At 42.7% G+C, this 18,172-nt stretch overlaps 1 protein-coding gene across 1 annotated transcript; it reads right to left on the bottom strand.

Moving 5' to 3' along the window:
- Positions 1-14,634: 14,634 nt before the first annotated feature.
- Positions 14,635-15,579, bottom strand: LOC129339194 (olfactory receptor 2AP1-like). The gene has a single exon (XM_054993795.1). The coding sequence runs from the start codon at positions 15,577-15,579 to the stop codon at positions 14,635-14,637; it is 945 nt and encodes a 314-aa protein (XP_054849770.1).
- Positions 15,580-18,172: the final 2,593 nt, after the last annotated feature.

The raw sequence follows: 18,172 nt of genomic DNA, 5'->3' as shown, positions 1-18,172 counted from the left end.
GAATGTAATTCCATTTCGAAATACATTTATGTTCCGCACTTATATTGTCAAGTTTGCTCATTAAGAATTGTACATTTGTAACATATAAACTTTCTCTGTCCTAAAAGTATTAATGGAAAGGCTATATTTATTTATTTACTTCATTTGTACCCTACATTTCTCCTCAATAGGGACCCAAAGTGGTTTACATTGTTCTCCTCTCTTACATTTTATCCTCACAACGACTCTGTAAGGTAGGTTAGGCTAGGCTGAGAAAGTACGACTAGCCCAAGATCACCCAGCAAGCTTTTGTGTTAAAGTGGAGATCTGAGAGTGGTAATCCTGGATCCTAGTCTAACACTCTAACCACTACACTAGACTGGCTAATTTGAAGAAGCTTAGTGGAACAAGATGAACTATTCTTCTGTGTAAATTTACTTTGATAATAAAGATGACGGAGCTATGCTGGGAACTAGTGCTTCATGTAGTTAAAGTGGCAGATTAGGAAAGGGGAAACAGCTTCAAATCCTGAAATAACTATGAAACTAATTTATTGGTCACCGTCTTTCACTCTAACCTATCTTATAGAGTTGTTGTAAGCAAGGAGTGGGTAATCATGTACACAGTGCATTGATTCCTTGGAAGAAGAACAGGATTTTTTTAAAAAAATGTGATTTGAGAGAGCTTAACCTGCTCAGTCATCTTGGTTCAAAATTATCCCACCTTATCCTCCAAAGAACCTTCAAACATGTTAGGCGATAGGCACCCCAGCTGTACACTCTATTTGTAATACCACACTGCATTTTCAATATAATTGAAGTATAACCAAATGCATGATCAAATACTTTTATACTCTCCTAGGAAGACAAAGCAACTTTTATCTTCCTCTTTTGAGAGAATCCATCAATGCCTCTCACCTTTCTACTAGCTGACATTTCCACCTGCTCTGTTGATCTTTCTCTAAATTCAGCGTGCTACTATTGAACACTTGGCATAATTAATATTTCAAATAAGGCCTCATTGATAACTTTTTGGGCAAAGTACTTACCTTACAAATATTTTTCAAACAATCACAAAATCTTCATGTAGATATTAATTTCAGTGAACAATTTTCCACTTATCTTAAGCAAGCAAGAAAGTTACCGTCCAGAAAAGATCACTTAGTGCTTAGAAAAAGTATTGTTCTATTTTTCCCCTCATCTCATTTCATTCAGTATTACTGGACTTCTCAAAATGCATGCCAAAAACAGCACATTAATTTTGATGTCCTGCGTAGCATATTTTGAAGCGCATATTGCACTAAGATTCAGAAGTCTCTTCTTGAATTGTAGTTAAAGAAATTATCCTAAATGTTTCAGGGCACTGGTTTTCTTTTTAAACCTCCAACAGAGTTGACTGCACAGCCATCTGGGAAATCATGCCACTCAAAAACAAAGTCAAATATTTTGGAATAGATGGTTGGACTAGCTTGCTGGCTGTTAAGTATTCATTACTTTGTTATTCCTACTATACATATGCGGGGTGGGGGGGACCCAGATCAATGTTATCCTAAAAAAAGATTTAACACTATCTGGAAGTGTGGGACTCTAATCTGGAGAACGGGTTTGATTCCCCGCTCCTCCACTCGAAGCCAGCTGGATGACCTTCGGTTAATCACAGCTTCTAGGAGCTCTTTCTGCCCCATCCACCTCACAGGGGGTTTGTTGTGGGGATAATAACAACATACTTTGTAAACCACTCTGAGTGGGCATTAAGTTGTCCTGAAAGGCAGTATATAAATCAAATATTATTATTATTATAAAACACTTCTGAAGTTCTGGAAGAAGCTGATTTTTTTCAGTAAGGGCCAGAACTGAGGAGAAAGTGCCAACTTTGTGTATTAATCTTCCAGCATTCCCCCATCTCCTTTTAAATTACTAGCACACAAGATTTAGATCAGGGCCATACCACAGGAGGTTAAGTTTTCCACACATGCCATATCACATCCTGAAAGAACTCTATGGGACTGCTATTTGCCTCATTGAGAGAAACACATAGATCTCTTTCAGGACCTTTATGTTCGTCCAGTTGGGATGATATTGTTTAACCCACCTCACTTCTGCTATTCTAAATCAAATACCAGTGATAGATCTATAGAAGCCATGATCGGAAGTTACAGTGAATGCACTGAATGTGTGAACACTGTACATTTGATTTTTCGTTTTGTGTGGGGTGAGTAATTCTCACGTTACATTCAACATGTATACAGCTGAACATGTGATTGAAACTAGATATGGGCACAAACAGAAAAACAAACAAACATGGTGTTTGTTGTTCATTTCCATCCACAAAAATGAACAACGAACATTGACATAATGGAGTGCTAATGCTTCACTGTATCCTGAGGAGGTACTCAGTTCACTCAGGATACAGTGAAGCATTAGCAGTCCATTAGCATTCCACACCCTGGGAAACCCTTATAGGATGACACAACCCAACCCACCTTTCTGAGTAGATATAAATCACCTGCAAACATCTCATCCACAGTTTGACACTGAGAGATCCCTGTCTTTTGGTGCTACACCTCTGAAGATGCCAGTCACAGCTTCTGGCGAAACGTCAGGAACTACAATGCCAAGACCATGGCAATACAGCCCAGAAAATCCACAACAACCATCAATAATCATATCATTGTGAACATATGGGCTGTGAGGCTTGGACTATGGAAAGGACACTATGAAATTTTGGGTAAAAATTGGCCACAACCTTATTGATTTGATGGCAGCTGTTTAAGCATTGGTGCTGTATAGGCCATGGATCCCATGCACCAAATGACCTGACATAGCTTCCAGCATTGGTGCTGCCCCATAGGTTCTCTGCCACCCAGAGAGAAGAAGGCCGATGGTTCCCAAGCTGGGCACATCTCCTATCAGCTTCCCCTAGATCTCTTAAGGGGCCCCTGAAACGGGGTGACGTCCAGCTGGTGCAGTCTCATCCCTTCATGAATCTGGCACAATGTCCTGTATCACCCAATCCCGAGTTGTGACAGCATAAGCTAAGGAAAAACAACTGGTCTGCAGCAGCAAGTAACTAAGGGAAGGTAGAGGGACTAAGGGAGGGTGATTCTTTGCCATCCTTGACAACCTCTAATAACCCCAAATTGTGACAAAGTGCATGGTGCAGCTCCTTCAACTGTTCGCTTCCTGCCCTGCCCCTCTGAATGCAGTTCAACAACTGGCTGCCAAGGAAGGTGTGAGAAGGGGTGGCCACTCTCCCACTCTGCTCTGCAGCCATGGCTGCCATGATTAAATGTGTGGCTCCTCTCCAGGACACAAGGGAGGCAACTCTGCCCTCATCTTGCCCTCTGCCCTCAATGAGAGCCCAAGGTGAGCCTCCAGACAGTCTTTAATTCTGATGGCCATGTAAACCAACAGGAAACAGTAACAGGCAATCAGCAAAATTCAAGAAAAATGTCCTTGAAAATAAGTTACTCTTCAATAGGGTCAAATAACAATGTGTAGATGTCTCATAATCGCCCCTGGGCAGAATGTTTGAATGACAAGGCACAATCCTAGCAAATAAAAATTCTATCTCCAATCAACAGCTGTGCAATGGGAAATGGCTTTAGTACAAAAAGCAAGGTTGTTGACTGAAGGCATGGGTATGTTTGTGTGTGACAAGGTAGTCCTTGATATACCTGTGTTCATTTAGGATTTTAAGGCTAAAATCAGACATTGTGCAAGAGTATTTTGTACATCCTAGGACTATGAGGAATATCAACCCTCCTTACTTCCACAACTTGGCTTGTTAATTTTCAAAAAAGCACACCATGGAAGATTTGACTGCTCTGGGGCTATGAAGGAATGTTGGGGCGTGAGAGATTTAAAAGGTATAAGTAAGGTAGCAGAGTTTGGTTTTAGCACATTGGAAATAAGTAGAGATGCGTACGAAATGAGAAAACCTAAATGAGCATTTCATGTTTCATCGCATTCCATGAATTACAAATCTTGAACTTTCACGAAATTGTCCTGTTTCACAAAATGATTCATTAGTTTCATGATTCGTCAGAACTCAGAGCACTTTAATGGCCCCTTTCATACCCAGAGATGCCAAACTTGTAGGGAGACTTCAGCAGGCTCTCCTTCACCCACCCTCACCCAACAAGCCAGCAAGAATAAATGCTCCAAATAAGAATATAAGCAAAGAAAATTAAAGGAAAAAAAGGTGGGCCTCAGTCAAGCTAGACCCCAGAGCCAGGCAATGCCCTGAGACTGGGGTTGGGTGGGTGGAGGAAAGAAGACAATGGCCTTCCCAGCAAGGCCAAGAACTGAAAATAAGAAAGGGGCTTTTCAGTCTCTTTTAAAGTAGCAGCAAATCCAGCCAAAAGCTCCCAATTTCACTCTCTCACTCCAAATCCCAGCAACAGGTCCTCCCTCTCTCTCTGTCTACTGGAACTGAAAAGCACGACGCAGAGAGCTGTACCTAATATAAGAAATGCTCACATAAAGCAGAACAGGAGGTCTCTGGTTGGTAGGCAAGCCAGACAGGGCTTGGAGGGATGAGATTGGTGTTCTCATGGCTACAGAAGGCCCATCTCCTCAGTTTCCTAGGGGATTAACCCCCTTGCTCCTTGCTGTATAGGGCAGAATGGAAGCTTTCCAGTTGGCAGGGAGAACTGCCTATCAAGGTTATGTGGGCTAAGATTGGGGTTTCCAATGGCAAAAAAGGTCTGCAGATATTCTATGAATTAATTTTTTGCACAAGATCTTGGACTTAACTTTAAGTCTTTTGCCCACATCAAGAGAAACAAAAGTATTTGATCAACTACTGCAAGGTATTTAATCTCTGTGTCAGATGCACCTGACGAAGAGAGCTGTGATTCTCGAAATGCTACAGTAAAGTTGGTTAGTTTTAAAGGTGCTACTGGACTCTTTTAGATTTTGTAGACATTCTGGGCCTATGTTACCTAGGGAATCAATGGATTGGCACCAGGCTGTCTGGCATCATGAATCAATCGTGAATTGAACGAATCAGCCCCCAAATTAGTTAATTTCATGAAAACTGCAGCCCCATGAAACATGTTTCGCAAAACATGAATCGGCCCAATTTGTCATGAAGTTTGATTCGTATTTCAATTTGTGCTCATGTCTAGAAATAAGTAGACAGACTTCTGTGGTTTTAGCTCTATAAAAATACTTTACTGCATAACTGGGGGGAAAGGTGCATTTGGTGATAAAAATAAAGAACAGATAAATAACTACATCTTGATGGCTGGACTAGAAGCTTAGAGAGAGAAAGAGACTAAGACTGAGTACAGAGAGCACTGAAACAAAGAGCAGTAAAACCTTAGTATATGTTGCTAGCTAATTGTCCCTAATAAAACTAGCTCATCCAATAGACAATCCTAGATTCCTTAAGACTAAAGACTCCCTGTTCTATGGCGGAAACTTTTTCTCGAGGCCTAAGTGGTCCTATGCTAACTAGCTGACTAAAGATCCAGAGGAGTTAGCTGTGTTAGTCTGTAGTAGCAAAATCAAAAAGAGTCCAGTAGCACCTTTAAGACTAACCAATTTTATTGTAGCATAAGCTTTCGAGAATCAAGTTCTCTTCGTCAGATGCATGATCCCAACTGGTCAAATACAGCAGAGGAGGGGAGATAGGGGAGAGAAGGAGACATATATCAGAAGGGGACAGGATGCAATTAGCGGGGAGGCGACCAAAACATTCCTTTGCTAGTAAATGTAAACATCTCCTTTTGGTGTGGAGTCAGTTTGCCGTGTTAGTTTGCTGCAGTAAAAGCCTCCAATTCCTATGTAGTATAAGCCTTCGATAACCACAGCTCTCCCTGTCAGATGCATCTGACAAAGAGAACTGTGGTCCCCGAAAGCCCACACCAGGCGTCACTGGGCTCCCCCAAACCACGCCTCTGTAAAGGAAATCTGTTACCTGTGATAATGTGATAACCATTCATAGTCTCTATTCAGTCCCAGCTTGACAGAGTCAAATTTGCATATGAATTCCAATTCAGCAGCCTCCTGTTGGATTTTGTTTTTGAAAGGTTTCTGTTGAACCACAGCAACCTTTAAGTCTTTGGTGGAATGTCCTTGCGGTGGCAGGAGATTTTGGGAATAGGGTGCGGGCCGGTGAGCCTCTCTGGCATTTCCCCATGTGTGGGGTGCAGGGTCTGCCAGGACGACGGGATGCTTTTGATGGCTCCTTGCTAGGAGGGCAGGCGCCTGAGGGGATCCCCAGGAGCAAGGCCCAACCTCATGCTAGACGGCTGGGGCGTAAAGGGTGCTTGAGGGGGGATCCTAGGCCTGGCTGCTGGGTTCCAGCCATTCATGGGATGGCCTATACCCGGGGCAGGGGGGCTCGCCCAGACAGGCAAGGCGGTGGTCAGTGGTATGACCCCAGGGCTTGACCTGTACCGCTTAGATAGCTCTTGCCGTGCATTACGTTTATGGTCATTTAATAAACGGCCCTTTATTCCAAGCCTGTGTCTGTCTCTTCCTTCCGGCTGGGGGTTCAAATTGCAAGTGATCTCTCTGGATCTATCATTTACTTTCAACATACTCATTCTCTCTTCTGCCTGTTCAAGGGATCTCCTGATGGTTTCATCTTTTAATAAGTTGATAGCATAAGAGAAATCAATTTCATCTCTTCCTTCTAGCAGTGATATCACACATGCATAGGATCTGGGGAGGCTGGTTAAAATAACTGCATTAATCTTAGAGTTGCCGATCTCAGTTCCAGATAATTTTATTTCCCCAGCAATCTGCATAATTTCTTTCAAATGGGTTACAATATCTTGGTGCTCCTAGAGCCTTGTGCTATAAAATCCCATTCTAAGGAGCTGAATTCTTTTATCAGACCCTTGGCTATACTTTTGCTCAATCTGATTCCACAAGTCTTTGCCTGTGCTGGCACTTATTATTAAAGGGCTCTCATCATCTTCAACTAAACTTAATATAATCATTCTGGCCTGTGAATCTAGTTTCATGAACTTTTGCCTCTCATCCTGATTCTCAGGTGGATCTTCTGAAATTAAATACTTTACATAATGAACATCTAAGACACATAAAGTTCTTGACTTCCACACTAGATAGTTTTGATAATTTAATTTGGAAATGTACATAAATGAAGAAACTGGTTGTGTCTCACCCACAGCTCCTGAGCTGGCATTCTGTCCTCGGTTTCCATTCATGGCTGTTGCTTCTTCAAGCTGGCTTGAATTCCTCTGATGTGTAGATTTCCTCTTGCCAGACTCTGGTGCCAAGCTCTGTGGGCATCTCAGCTGAGGGCTCACACTGACTATTATTATTTTAATTATTATCAGTGCCTGATCTGGTGGTCAGTCTTCTGGGAGTGCTGGGCTAGGGCTCTAGCCCCAGGTTCTGGTTCCAGGGCTGTTGCTAGGCTCCGGTGCCAAGCTCTGTGGGCACCTCGGTTGAGGGTTCACACTGACTGTTATTATTTTAATTATTATCAGTGCCTGATCTGGTGGTCAGTAGGGATGTGCGTTTCGGCATTCAGAATGCCGAAAGAATGCCGAAACAAAAGTGTTTCGGCTTCTTTCGGGGAATGCCGAAACGTTTCGGGGAATGCCGAAACGTTTCGGGTAGCCGAAAGAAAAAAGCCGAAACGTTTCGGGATTCTTTCGGCTTTCTTTCGGCTTTTCTATGGGAAAATGCCTCCGTCTTCCAGGACGCCTGGAGGAGGCATTTTCCCACCAAATAAGCCCAAAATTGGTGGGGACCTTCCTCTAACCCTTCTCTAACAACCACCCAAGTTTCAGACAGATTGGACTTTGGGGGGCCATGTTATGGCCCCCCAAAGCAGGTCCCCCCATCCTCCCTTAAGAAAGCGAAGGAGCAGCATATTGTTAGCATGCTGCTGCTGATCTTTCTTCATTATTTCCTATGGGGAAAAAATGAAGAGGCAGGCTTCCTTTGCCAGGGGTGGCATTTTGCATGCAAAATGCCCCCCAGCCCTCAGGGGCCCTTCTCCCACCCCTCCTCCCACCCCCCACCAAGGCTCAGCCTGCTCCCACTTGGGGGGGCCATTTCATGGCCTCCCCAAGTAGGTGCTCTAATCTCTACCACTGACAGCTGGGGGAGGCTTGTGTTGCCAGGGGTGGCATTTTGCATGCAAAATGCCCCCCAACCCTCTGGGGCCCTTCTCCCACCCCTCCTCCCACCCCCCACCAAGGCTCAGCCTGCTCCCACTTGGGGGGGCATTTCATGGCCTCCCCAAGTAGGTGCTCTGCTCTCATCTCTACCACTGACAGCTGGGGGAGGCTTGTGTTGCCAGGGGTGGCATTTTGCATGCAAAATGCCCCCCAGCCCTCTGGGGCCCTTCTCCCACCCTTCCTCCCACCCCCCCACCAAGGCTCAGACTGCTCCCACTTGGGGGGGCCATTTCATGGCATCCCCAAGTAGGTCCTCTCAGCCCCTAAAGTCCACCCCTTACAGCCCCACAAAAACCCAATTCCCCCCCAGCTGCCACACACAGACCCAAATCCCCACATTAGCCCCTCACAGACCCAAATCCACCCCCACCTGCCCCACACCCATAACCCCAGGAACAGGCTGGCAAAGGCCAGCCCTCTCCCTTTGTTCCCTATGCTGGGAACTTCTAAACTCTCTTTCCCTGGGCAATTCTGCACAGCCCAGGGGTGCCACAATGGTGGGCACACTTCTGAGTGCCAGCTGGTCCCTGTGAAAGAGCACCTGAACCACAGACACCCTCCCTCAAATTCCCCCACCACCTACAGAGATGGCTGGCCAGCCAGCCCCATTGTTCCCTATGATGGGAACCAACTGCACAACAAAGAATAAAACAAGAACAACACAAAATAAAGTTTTAAATTTTTTTTTCTCCCTTCCAAAGTACAAGTAGGCAAAGCATTATGACACATTACACCAGCAGTCCCCCACACAGAAAAATAACACAACTCACTTAACATCAGAGAATCACAAAGCATGATACCTGTCAAAAACACTTTATTTCTTGAACAGCTTTAGGTTACACAGCAGGGGGGAACACCAAAGGGCATGGCAGCACTATCTTACACAAAAATAACACAACTCACTTAACATCAGAGAATCACAAAGCATGATTCCTGTCAAAAACACTTTATTTCTTGAACAGCTTTAGGTTACACAGCAGGGGGGAACACCAAAGGGCATGGCAGCACTATCTTACACAAAAATAACACAACTCACTTAACATCAGAGAATCACAAAAACACAATTCCTGTCAAAAACACTTTATTTCTTGAACAGCTTTAGGTTACACAGCAGGGGGGAACACCAAAGGGCATGGCAGCACTATCTTACACAAAAATAACACAACACACTTAACATCAGAGAATCACAAAGCACGATTCCTGTCAAAAACACTTTATTTCTTGAACAGCTTTAGGCTACACAGCAGGGGGGGGACACCAAAGGGCATGGAAGCAGTATCTTACACAAAAATAACACAACTCACTTCACATTAAAGAATCACCCCAAAAAATAGCTGTCAAAAGCACTTTATTTCTGTAACTGCTTTAGGTTACACAGTAGGAAGGCACCGCAGAGCAGGAAAGCAGTGTACTACGCAAAAATAACACAACTCACTTCACATCAGAGAATCACACAAACACAATTGCTGTCAAAAACGGTGAAGTGGGTTGTATTATTTTTTGTAGTACATTGCTATCATGCCCTGTTGTGCCCTCCTACTGTGTAACATAAAGCTGTTCAAGAAATAAAGTGTTTTTGCCAGGAATTGTGTTTTTGTGATTCTCTGATGTTAAGTGAGTTGTGTTATTTTTGTGTAAGATAGTGCTGCCATGCCCTTTGGTGTTCCCCCCTGCTGTGTAACCTAAAGCTGTTCAAGAAATAAAGTGTTTTTGACAGGAATTGTGTTTTGTGATTCTCTGATGTTAAGTGAGTTGTGTTATTTTTGTGTAAGATAGTGCTGCCATGCCCTTTGGTGTTCCCCCCTGCTGTGTAACCTAAAGCTGTTCAAGAAATAAAGTGTTTTTGACAGGAATTGTGTTTTTGTGATTCTCTGATGTTAAGTGAGTTGTGTTATTTTTGTGTAAGATAGTGCTGCCATGCCCTTTGGTGTTCCCCCCTGCTGTGTAACCTAAAGCTGTTCAAGAAATAAAGTGTTTTTGACAGGAATCATGCTTTGTGATTCTCTGATGTTAAGTGAGTTTTGTTTTAATTTTTCTGTGTGGGGGACTGCTGGTGTAATGTGTCATAATGCTTTGCCTACTTGTACTTTGGAAGGGAGAAAATAATTTTTTAAAAACTTTATTTTGTGTTGTTCTTGTTTTATTCTTTGTTGTGCAGTTGGTTCCCATCATAGGGAACAATGGGGCTGGCTGGCCAGCCATCTCTGTAGGTGGTGGGGGAATTTGAGGGAGGGTGTCTGTGGTTCAGGTGCTCTTTCACAGGGACCAGCTGGCACTCAGAAGTGTGCCCATCATTGTGGCACCCCTGGGCTGTGCAGAATTGCCTAGGGAAAGAGAGTTTAGAAGTTCCCAGCATAGGGAACAAAGGGAGAGGGCTGGCCTTTGCCAGCCTGTTCCTGGGGTTATGGGTGTAGGGCAGGTGGGGGTGGATTTGGGTCTGTGAGGGGCTAATGTGGGGATTTGGGTCTGTGTGTGGCAGCTGGGGGGGAATTGGGTTTGTGTGGGGCTGTAAGGGGTGGACTTTAGGGGCTGAGAGGACCTACTTGGGGATGCCATGAAATGCCCCCCCAAGTGGGAGCAGTCTGAGCCTTGGTGGGGGGTGGGAGGAAGGGTGGGAGAAGGGCCCCAGAGGGCTGGGGGGCATTTTGCATGCAAAATGCCACCCCTGGCAACACAAGCCTCCCCCAGCTGTCAGTGGTAGAGATGAGAGCAGAGCACCTACTTGGGGAGGCCATGAAATGCCCCCCCAAGTGGGAGCAGGCTGAGCCTTGGTGGGGGGTGGGAGGAGGGGTGGGAGAAGGGCCCCAGAGGGTTGGGGGGCATTTTGCATGCAAAATGCCACCCCTGGCAACACAAGCCTCCCCCAGCTGTCAGTGGTAGAGATTAGAGCACCTACTTGGGGAGGCCATGAAATGGCCCCCCCAAGTGGGAGCAGGCTGAGCCTTGGTGGGGGGTGGGAGGAGGGGTGGGAGAAGGGCCCCTGAGGGCTGGGGGGCATTTTGCATGCAAAATGCCACCCCTGGCAAAGGAAGCCTGCCTCTTCATTTTTCCCCCATAGGAAATAATGAAGAAAGATCAGCAGCAGCATGCTAACAATATGCTGCTCCTTCGCTTTCTTATGGGAGGATGGGGGGACCTGCTTTGGGGGGCCATAACATGGCCCCCCAAAGTCCAATCTGTCTGAAACTTGGGTGGTTGTTAGAGAAGGGTTAGAGGAAGGTCCCCACCAATTTTGGGCTTATTTGGTGGGAAAATGCCTCCTCCAGGCATCCTGGAAGACGGAGGCATTTTCCCATAGAAAAAAGCCGAAAGAATGCCGAAATAATGCCGAAAGAATCCCGAAAGTCGAAAGCCGAAAGAGATTCTTTTTTCGGCTTTCGGCTTTAACGATAGAGAATCTTCTTTCGGCTTTCTACTTTCGGCTATAGCCGAAAATTTTTGGCTTGCACACCCCTAGTGGTCAGTCTTCTGGGAGTGCTGGGCTAGGGCTCTAGCCCCAGCTTCTGGTTCAAGGGCTGTTCCTAGGCTCTGGTGCCAAGCTCTGTGGGCACCTCGGCTGAGGGCTCACACTGACTATTATTATTTTAATTATTATCAGTGGCTGATCTGGTGGTCAGTCTTCTGGGAGTGCTGGGCTAGGGCTCTAGCCCCAGCCTCTGGTTCCAGGGCTGTTGCCAGGCTCTGTGGGCACCTTGGCTGAAGGCTCACAGTGTTCTCTCCTTTTCTGTCCTCCTTAATTATAGTTTGGTGGCACAATGAGTCTTCATGTTGTGGTGGCTGCCACAGGTGGTCATGGGGTGAAGTGAAGTGCAAAGGCAGTCCTACTAGTTTACTTGTGGGAAGCAGTACTGGGTGTGGCTCAGGGGCAGCAGAGATTACTCCCGCTCCCCCAGATCCCCCTCTCTCTCTAGGAGTTTGGTTCTGACACTAAGTTTAGGCATAGTTACTTGTTTGTATGTTTATTTTAAGCATGCATGTCCCCCATATTTCAATTGATGTCTATAAAATTGTAACATGTCTCCATATTAACAAAATGGCTGGCCATAAAACCAGAGATATTTAAAGGTACAACTGCTTATTTCATACATGTGTGAATAGTAAAGGACATGCCATATCTTGAGATGAAAAGCAGCTTCAGTTTGATTTTGAGTGAAGAAGTGATGAGGCAAAGTAGGACTTAAGCTTTTCCCCACAAGTTCTTTTTGTTGCTTTTTCCTCCTGAGCTACTTTTCCTACATATGGTAGAAGCCTGCCAGATATTTGTGAATGAGCACTCTCACATGGAACTTCGTGCATTGGATTCAACAAGCTTTTCTGCTGATGGAAAAAGGGAGAATGGATCCCCTTTGACCACTCAAAAGGGCTATGCTGGCGATCATGGGACATGCAAGTATGATAGTCATGTGTGATATGGAGGCTGAAGTTAGGCGAGGAATTCAGTGAGACTAAATTAGAAGGCAGGCTCGACCCAATCCCATGAAAGAAATGCTGTTAGAGAGGAAAAGGGTTGAGACAGCTGATCAACACACACACACAATCATCAGAATAAACATATGAGATATTAAATATGGATTAAACAATGCTTTATTTTTATTTCTTTTCTTTTTTTAATTTTTATTGGTGAGCCCAAATTTTTTAAAAAATGTATATATACAATCAATCCCCTAATTAATTAATTCTGACCCCCACCCTTTCCTCCCCCCTTATCGACTTCCAGCAGCTTTCCAACCCCTAATCCCTCTTATTACTCAACTTATTTTCATTAGTATTCTTCCCTAATATATATCATAACTCTTATTCTAAGCATATTCAAATTCTATTATATACTATATTATACTGTATTCTATAAAATCCATTACAATATTTATTATACTTCTCATTGATTACATATCTAAATAAAATTCCTTGCACTTAATAGTAACTTATATATATTCCTTTATCTCATAGTTAATCATTCTATCTAAAATTTTCTAACACATAAAACTAGCTTAGATTCTAATGGTTAAATTCCCCTTTATGGTAAAGCTTTATTTTTATTTCTGATGTCACCAAACTATTTAGTACATCATAGATACTTTAGTGCAGGTTATCCTCTACCTAACACGCTCTGCTACAAATAAGAAGCCTCAACCATTGTCAAAGTTTGGACCAGCCATGCTGCTGCACCTCATTGTTACTTAACAATGTACAACCAGTAACAAGAGGTACGAAGCCACACTGTCTCGGCTATTCAGCTGCTACGATGCAGCAAATGCTGTCTAGCATCAAGGAAATTCACCAGAAATCTTCCTCAAGCTGGATGTTGCAAGAATAAATGAAATAAAAAGGGGAGGTGAGAAGGATCTTAAGCTTTGGTGATGCAAGCATCCTGTGTGCAATGCTAAGCAAGCAGACCCCTGAATTGTATTGAACATTGACTTTTATGAATTTCTTCTTACATCCAACCTGTTTTTGTTCTGATAAAGAGGCAAGATAGGTCGCCTTTAACTAACAATAAAACTGTGCTGGGAATAATGGCATCTGCATGGACAAAAGCCATGTGAGAGACAGGCTGTCATAAAAAGTGTGTGTGTGTGTGTGTGGTGCCCCCAAGTCATAGCTGACCTATGGCAACCCCTGGTGGGGGTTTTATGGCAAGAGACTATTAGAGGTGGTTTCTCATTGCCTGCCTCTGCAACCCTGGTCTTCTTTGGAGGCTTCCCATCCAATTACTAGGTAAGGCCAACCCTGCTTAGCTTCTGAGATTTGACATAATCAGGCTCACCTGGGCCATCAAGGTCAGGGCAATAACAAGGATAGTGGGATGAAAGTAAACAAAAAAGCTGCTTGCATCCAACCTTATGACTCTGTAGGAATAATGGAATAATTATACAGGGATAATAGACATTTATTCAATAAAGAAACTGCTTGTTGTAGGGTTTTTATTTTCCTGACTGACAATGATGAAGATGATGATGATGATCTGGACAGATTAGGTCCCACTCAGAGTGGTGAAAAAAATTAGTGTTCTTATTTTCCTCACAATACAGCTGGGGAGCTGAGGATGAGTCGCTTACCCAAGGCCACCCACAGAACTCAGGGCATTAGTGAGATTCAGCCAGCAGAGTGATGGTTTTCAGCCAAACCTCTTAACCAGAGCAGCTCTCTTATGTGTTAAGATCCAGAGGAGTTAGCCGTGTTAGTCTGCAGTAGCAAAATAGAAAGGAGTCCAGTAGCATCTTTAAGATTAACCACCTTTACTGTAGCATAAACGTTCGAGAATCACAGCTCTCTTTGTCAGATGCATGCAGTAGTGGAGGGAATTTTCAAGTCTTAAAGGTGCTACTGGACTCTTTTCTCTCATGTGTTACTACACTGGATTAAAACAAATTAAATATGTTTCATATAACACTCAGGTGAACTGTGTCAGTATTTTGAAAACATTGCTTCTGAATTAATGCACTAAAAGATAAAAAAGCAGGTATAAAAAAATATCTCATAGACTAGCTTTATGGGATGAGTTTGTAGCGTACAATCATGGCAAAAATAGTTCTCAAACCCTCTTTGACCTCCTTGTTTCTCAGGCTGTATATGAAGGGGTTAAGAAGAGGAGGCAGCACTATATACAGAAGAGAAGAAAATTTTGTTATCTCTTGCTTTCCTTCATTTTGGGGCAGCATATACACAATTATTATAGACCCATAGAAAAGAGACACCACAATCAAGTGAGAGGAACAGGTAGAAAAGGCTTTTTTTCTCCCAGTAATGGAGGGAATTTTCAAGATGGCAACTATAATGTATACATAGGATGTCAAGGTTAAAAGGAATGGAGAGACTATAAACACGGCAGCCACAACATCACTCAGCTGTTTTATCACTCTAGTGTCACTGCAAGACAGCTTTAGGATTGGGGCATAGTCACAAAAGTAATGATCTATTTTATTAGGGCCACAAAAATTTAACTGCAACATCAGAATGAGTAACAGCAAAGAAATTGAAAATCCACTGACCCAAGATGTAGCTGCTAACTGGGCACAAGTTTGTGTCTTCATCATTGTTGTATAGTGTAGCGGTTTGCAGACTGCCAGATACCTGTCATAAGACATCACACAGAGTAAACAACATTCTGTAACTGCCAAATCAGCACAGATGTACCACTGGGTGAGGCATTTGCTGAAAGAAATCACTTTGTTCCCAGTCAAGAGAGCCCAGAGCATTCTTGGAAATATATTAGAGGTATAGAAGACCTCCAAGAAGGCGATGTTCCCCAGGAAGAAGTACATGGGTGTATGAAGCTGTCGATCAAAAATAACAAGCACAAATATGAGACTATTTCCAGTTATGGCCACAATATAAATCACTAGAAATGCCAGAAAAAGAAGCATCTGAAGGTCAGTCAATTCTTCAAATCCCTGGAGGAGGATCTCTGTTATCCATGTCTCATTTCCCAACATCAGGACGTGTCAATAATCAAGTCCTATTGAATATATAATAAGCAAAAGCAGCAAAATTAATATTTTTGCTAGGAAAACTAAGGCTTTGATCTACTAACCTCCCTCTCCTGAATGCAGGCCCTTTCTCTGTTGGAAGGGATATTGTTCTAGTTGAGGAAGTGTATCCTAGACTACTAAATCTGGTTAGATATCAGAAGCTGAATAGAGTCAGCCCTGGATAGTGCTTGGATAGGAGACCACTATGGAAGTCCTGGTTCATTTTACAAAGGCAGTCAATGGAAAACCCTCACTGAACATCTCTTGCCTTGAATACCGTATGGAGTCACTACAAGTTTATTTTGATCGGGATTGAAAAAATGAAGAGGTCCAGGACTCAATAATCTTATGGAGGTTACATGGTAATGGATCCTTTAAAATCAATGCTATAACCTCTTCTTCCATCTCCAGTGCTGAGACTGTGATCAGGACTCTTGATGTCCTTCCCAGAGCAAGACCACACAAAGAGCCAGACAATCTAAGATGTCTGTCATAGAGGTTATTTATCATACACAATGATTCATTTCACATAGCAGCTGCATTTTGACGACTCACCTCCCTTTCCTATTGGTGTAAAGTAAAGCTGCACAGTGGGTGGTCCTGATTCATTTGCTTGTTTACTCTTGTTCTCTTCATCTTGAATACTTTTAGTACCGTTGAAATTCCAGAAATACGTGAATGCATATTTGTCAGTAACAATAATCACTACAAAGATTATTTCATGTATAATCAGTTCATAGTATTTTCTTATTGCCAGTTCTTCAGATCACTTCACTTCAAATCATAACCGCTGGGATCAAGTTTATTTTGAACCTATTAATTAAATTTTAGAGACTTCTGCTATTATTAGAAAAAAGTGAAAAAAACAATCACAAACTCTTAAGGGTGCAGGGAGTATCTTCCTAGATACAGCTAAGGAATTAGATCCAAAATAAGATGACCAAATTAGCTAACTCCATTGGAAAATCAGGGAAACAGTGGGTTGGATCTGCTCATGAAAAACTGAGGACAGGGTTCCTGTTTTACCACGAAAAATGCTCTGCTGAATATCATGGGGTCTAAAGCTCTATCAAATGACATCTGCAGTTATTAGTGGAATTGGGCAAGACTGAGTAAATAAATTGATTGGATCCAACCCAGTTCCATTTAGAAATAAATTTCTTCCCTGTGTCAGGAATGTTCACCCACAATTCTACTGTTCTCTAATGTAGGTACCTTTTTTCGTTTTCGTTTTCTTTTTCCATCCTAAATGTATTGATGTAAATGTAAATCAGTTGTTAAAGCAGTACAAATTATTCTATCCCATAAATCACTTTGACAATCAACATGACAAAAGTAACCTGGGAATGTTTGTGGTGCAGTGGATAAGGTGGCAGAGTAGGTCTTAGAAAATAAGATTCAAATTCCTGTTTTGCCAGGAATCTAATTTAGTCAAGACCGTTTAAAAATGATGTGAGAATGCTTATTCTGAGTGAAGTGGGATTATCTCCATGGTTGAGAACTACCATATCATATCCTCACCAAACCCACACGCAGATTACTTTCAGTTGGGTAGCTATGTTGGCCTGTAGTAGAAGAGCAAGATTCGGGTCCAGTAGCACCTTAAGGACCAACTAGTATTATAAACAGATTCTAGTGAGGCTTAATTGCCCAGTTCAAACAGCTTGCTTCATTGCTAAACCAATTTTTCATCTCACATCTTTGAGCAACAGTCCAGAAGAGACTAGATTATACCTCCTTTCTAATATTAATGGACTGAAATCACAGGCTTTATCACTGACCTTTGTGCTCTGGGAGCAAGACAAAGCTCATTCCACTGTCTTAATTTCATTCATGGATGCCTACAAACTTTGTCATTAATTAATTATTGCCGAGAGAATGTATTACCCATTTCTTCTCACCAGTATTAGTGAATGTCTCAAAATGATGACTCATGATTGCCTCAAATGATGTGCCAATTTTGATGCCCTGCATACCACATTTTATACAATACATTTTGTTGTGATAGCTACGTTTTTTTCCTAGCAGTATATTTAAGCTAAAGCAATTAACAGCATTTCTAGTCTTCCTTTAATTAACACAGAATGGCAAATTTAGGAACAGTTTTAGAAATTGTTTACAATTTGCCCTCAAAGGAATATTTGCATTGGAGAGCAAAAATATAAATAATTATTCCAGTATTATTTTTAAATGCCATGCAGATTTCTCCAGAGTAATAAATCTATATTTGAAAACATACAATTTTATATTGGAGTGAAAAATCAGAACAAGTATTGTCACTAAAATGTTGCTTAAATGAAAATTGAAAAGGAAATCTGTGGACTTTCCACAGTGATACACAAGGTAAATTCTGAGGAAAGCTCAAGAGCTCAAAAAGGCTAAAACAAATATGATGCTGAGAATTAGAAAATTCTGCTTTGATCAGATAAGAATTCTGGTGTGAAGATAAAAAACAATTTCAGCCTTTCTCAATTCACATTCCTTACCTGTATCTTGCCTTGAGCCGCTCACCAATTTCCTTTACTTATATCATGGCAACCCCATTGGATCTCACTAT

Source organism: Eublepharis macularius, chromosome 12, assembly GCF_028583425.1.
Source record: "Eublepharis macularius isolate TG4126 chromosome 12, MPM_Emac_v1.0, whole genome shotgun sequence".
Taxonomy (NCBI): Eukaryota; Metazoa; Chordata; class Lepidosauria; order Squamata; family Eublepharidae; genus Eublepharis; species Eublepharis macularius.
This window is presented reverse-complemented; position numbering and strand designations above follow the sequence as displayed.

Excerpts from the sequence above, each read along its gene's own strand:
- LOC129339194 (XM_054993795.1), bottom strand. The coding sequence starts at position 15,579 with ATGTTGGGAAATGAGACATGGATAACAGAGATCCTCCTCCAGGGATTT.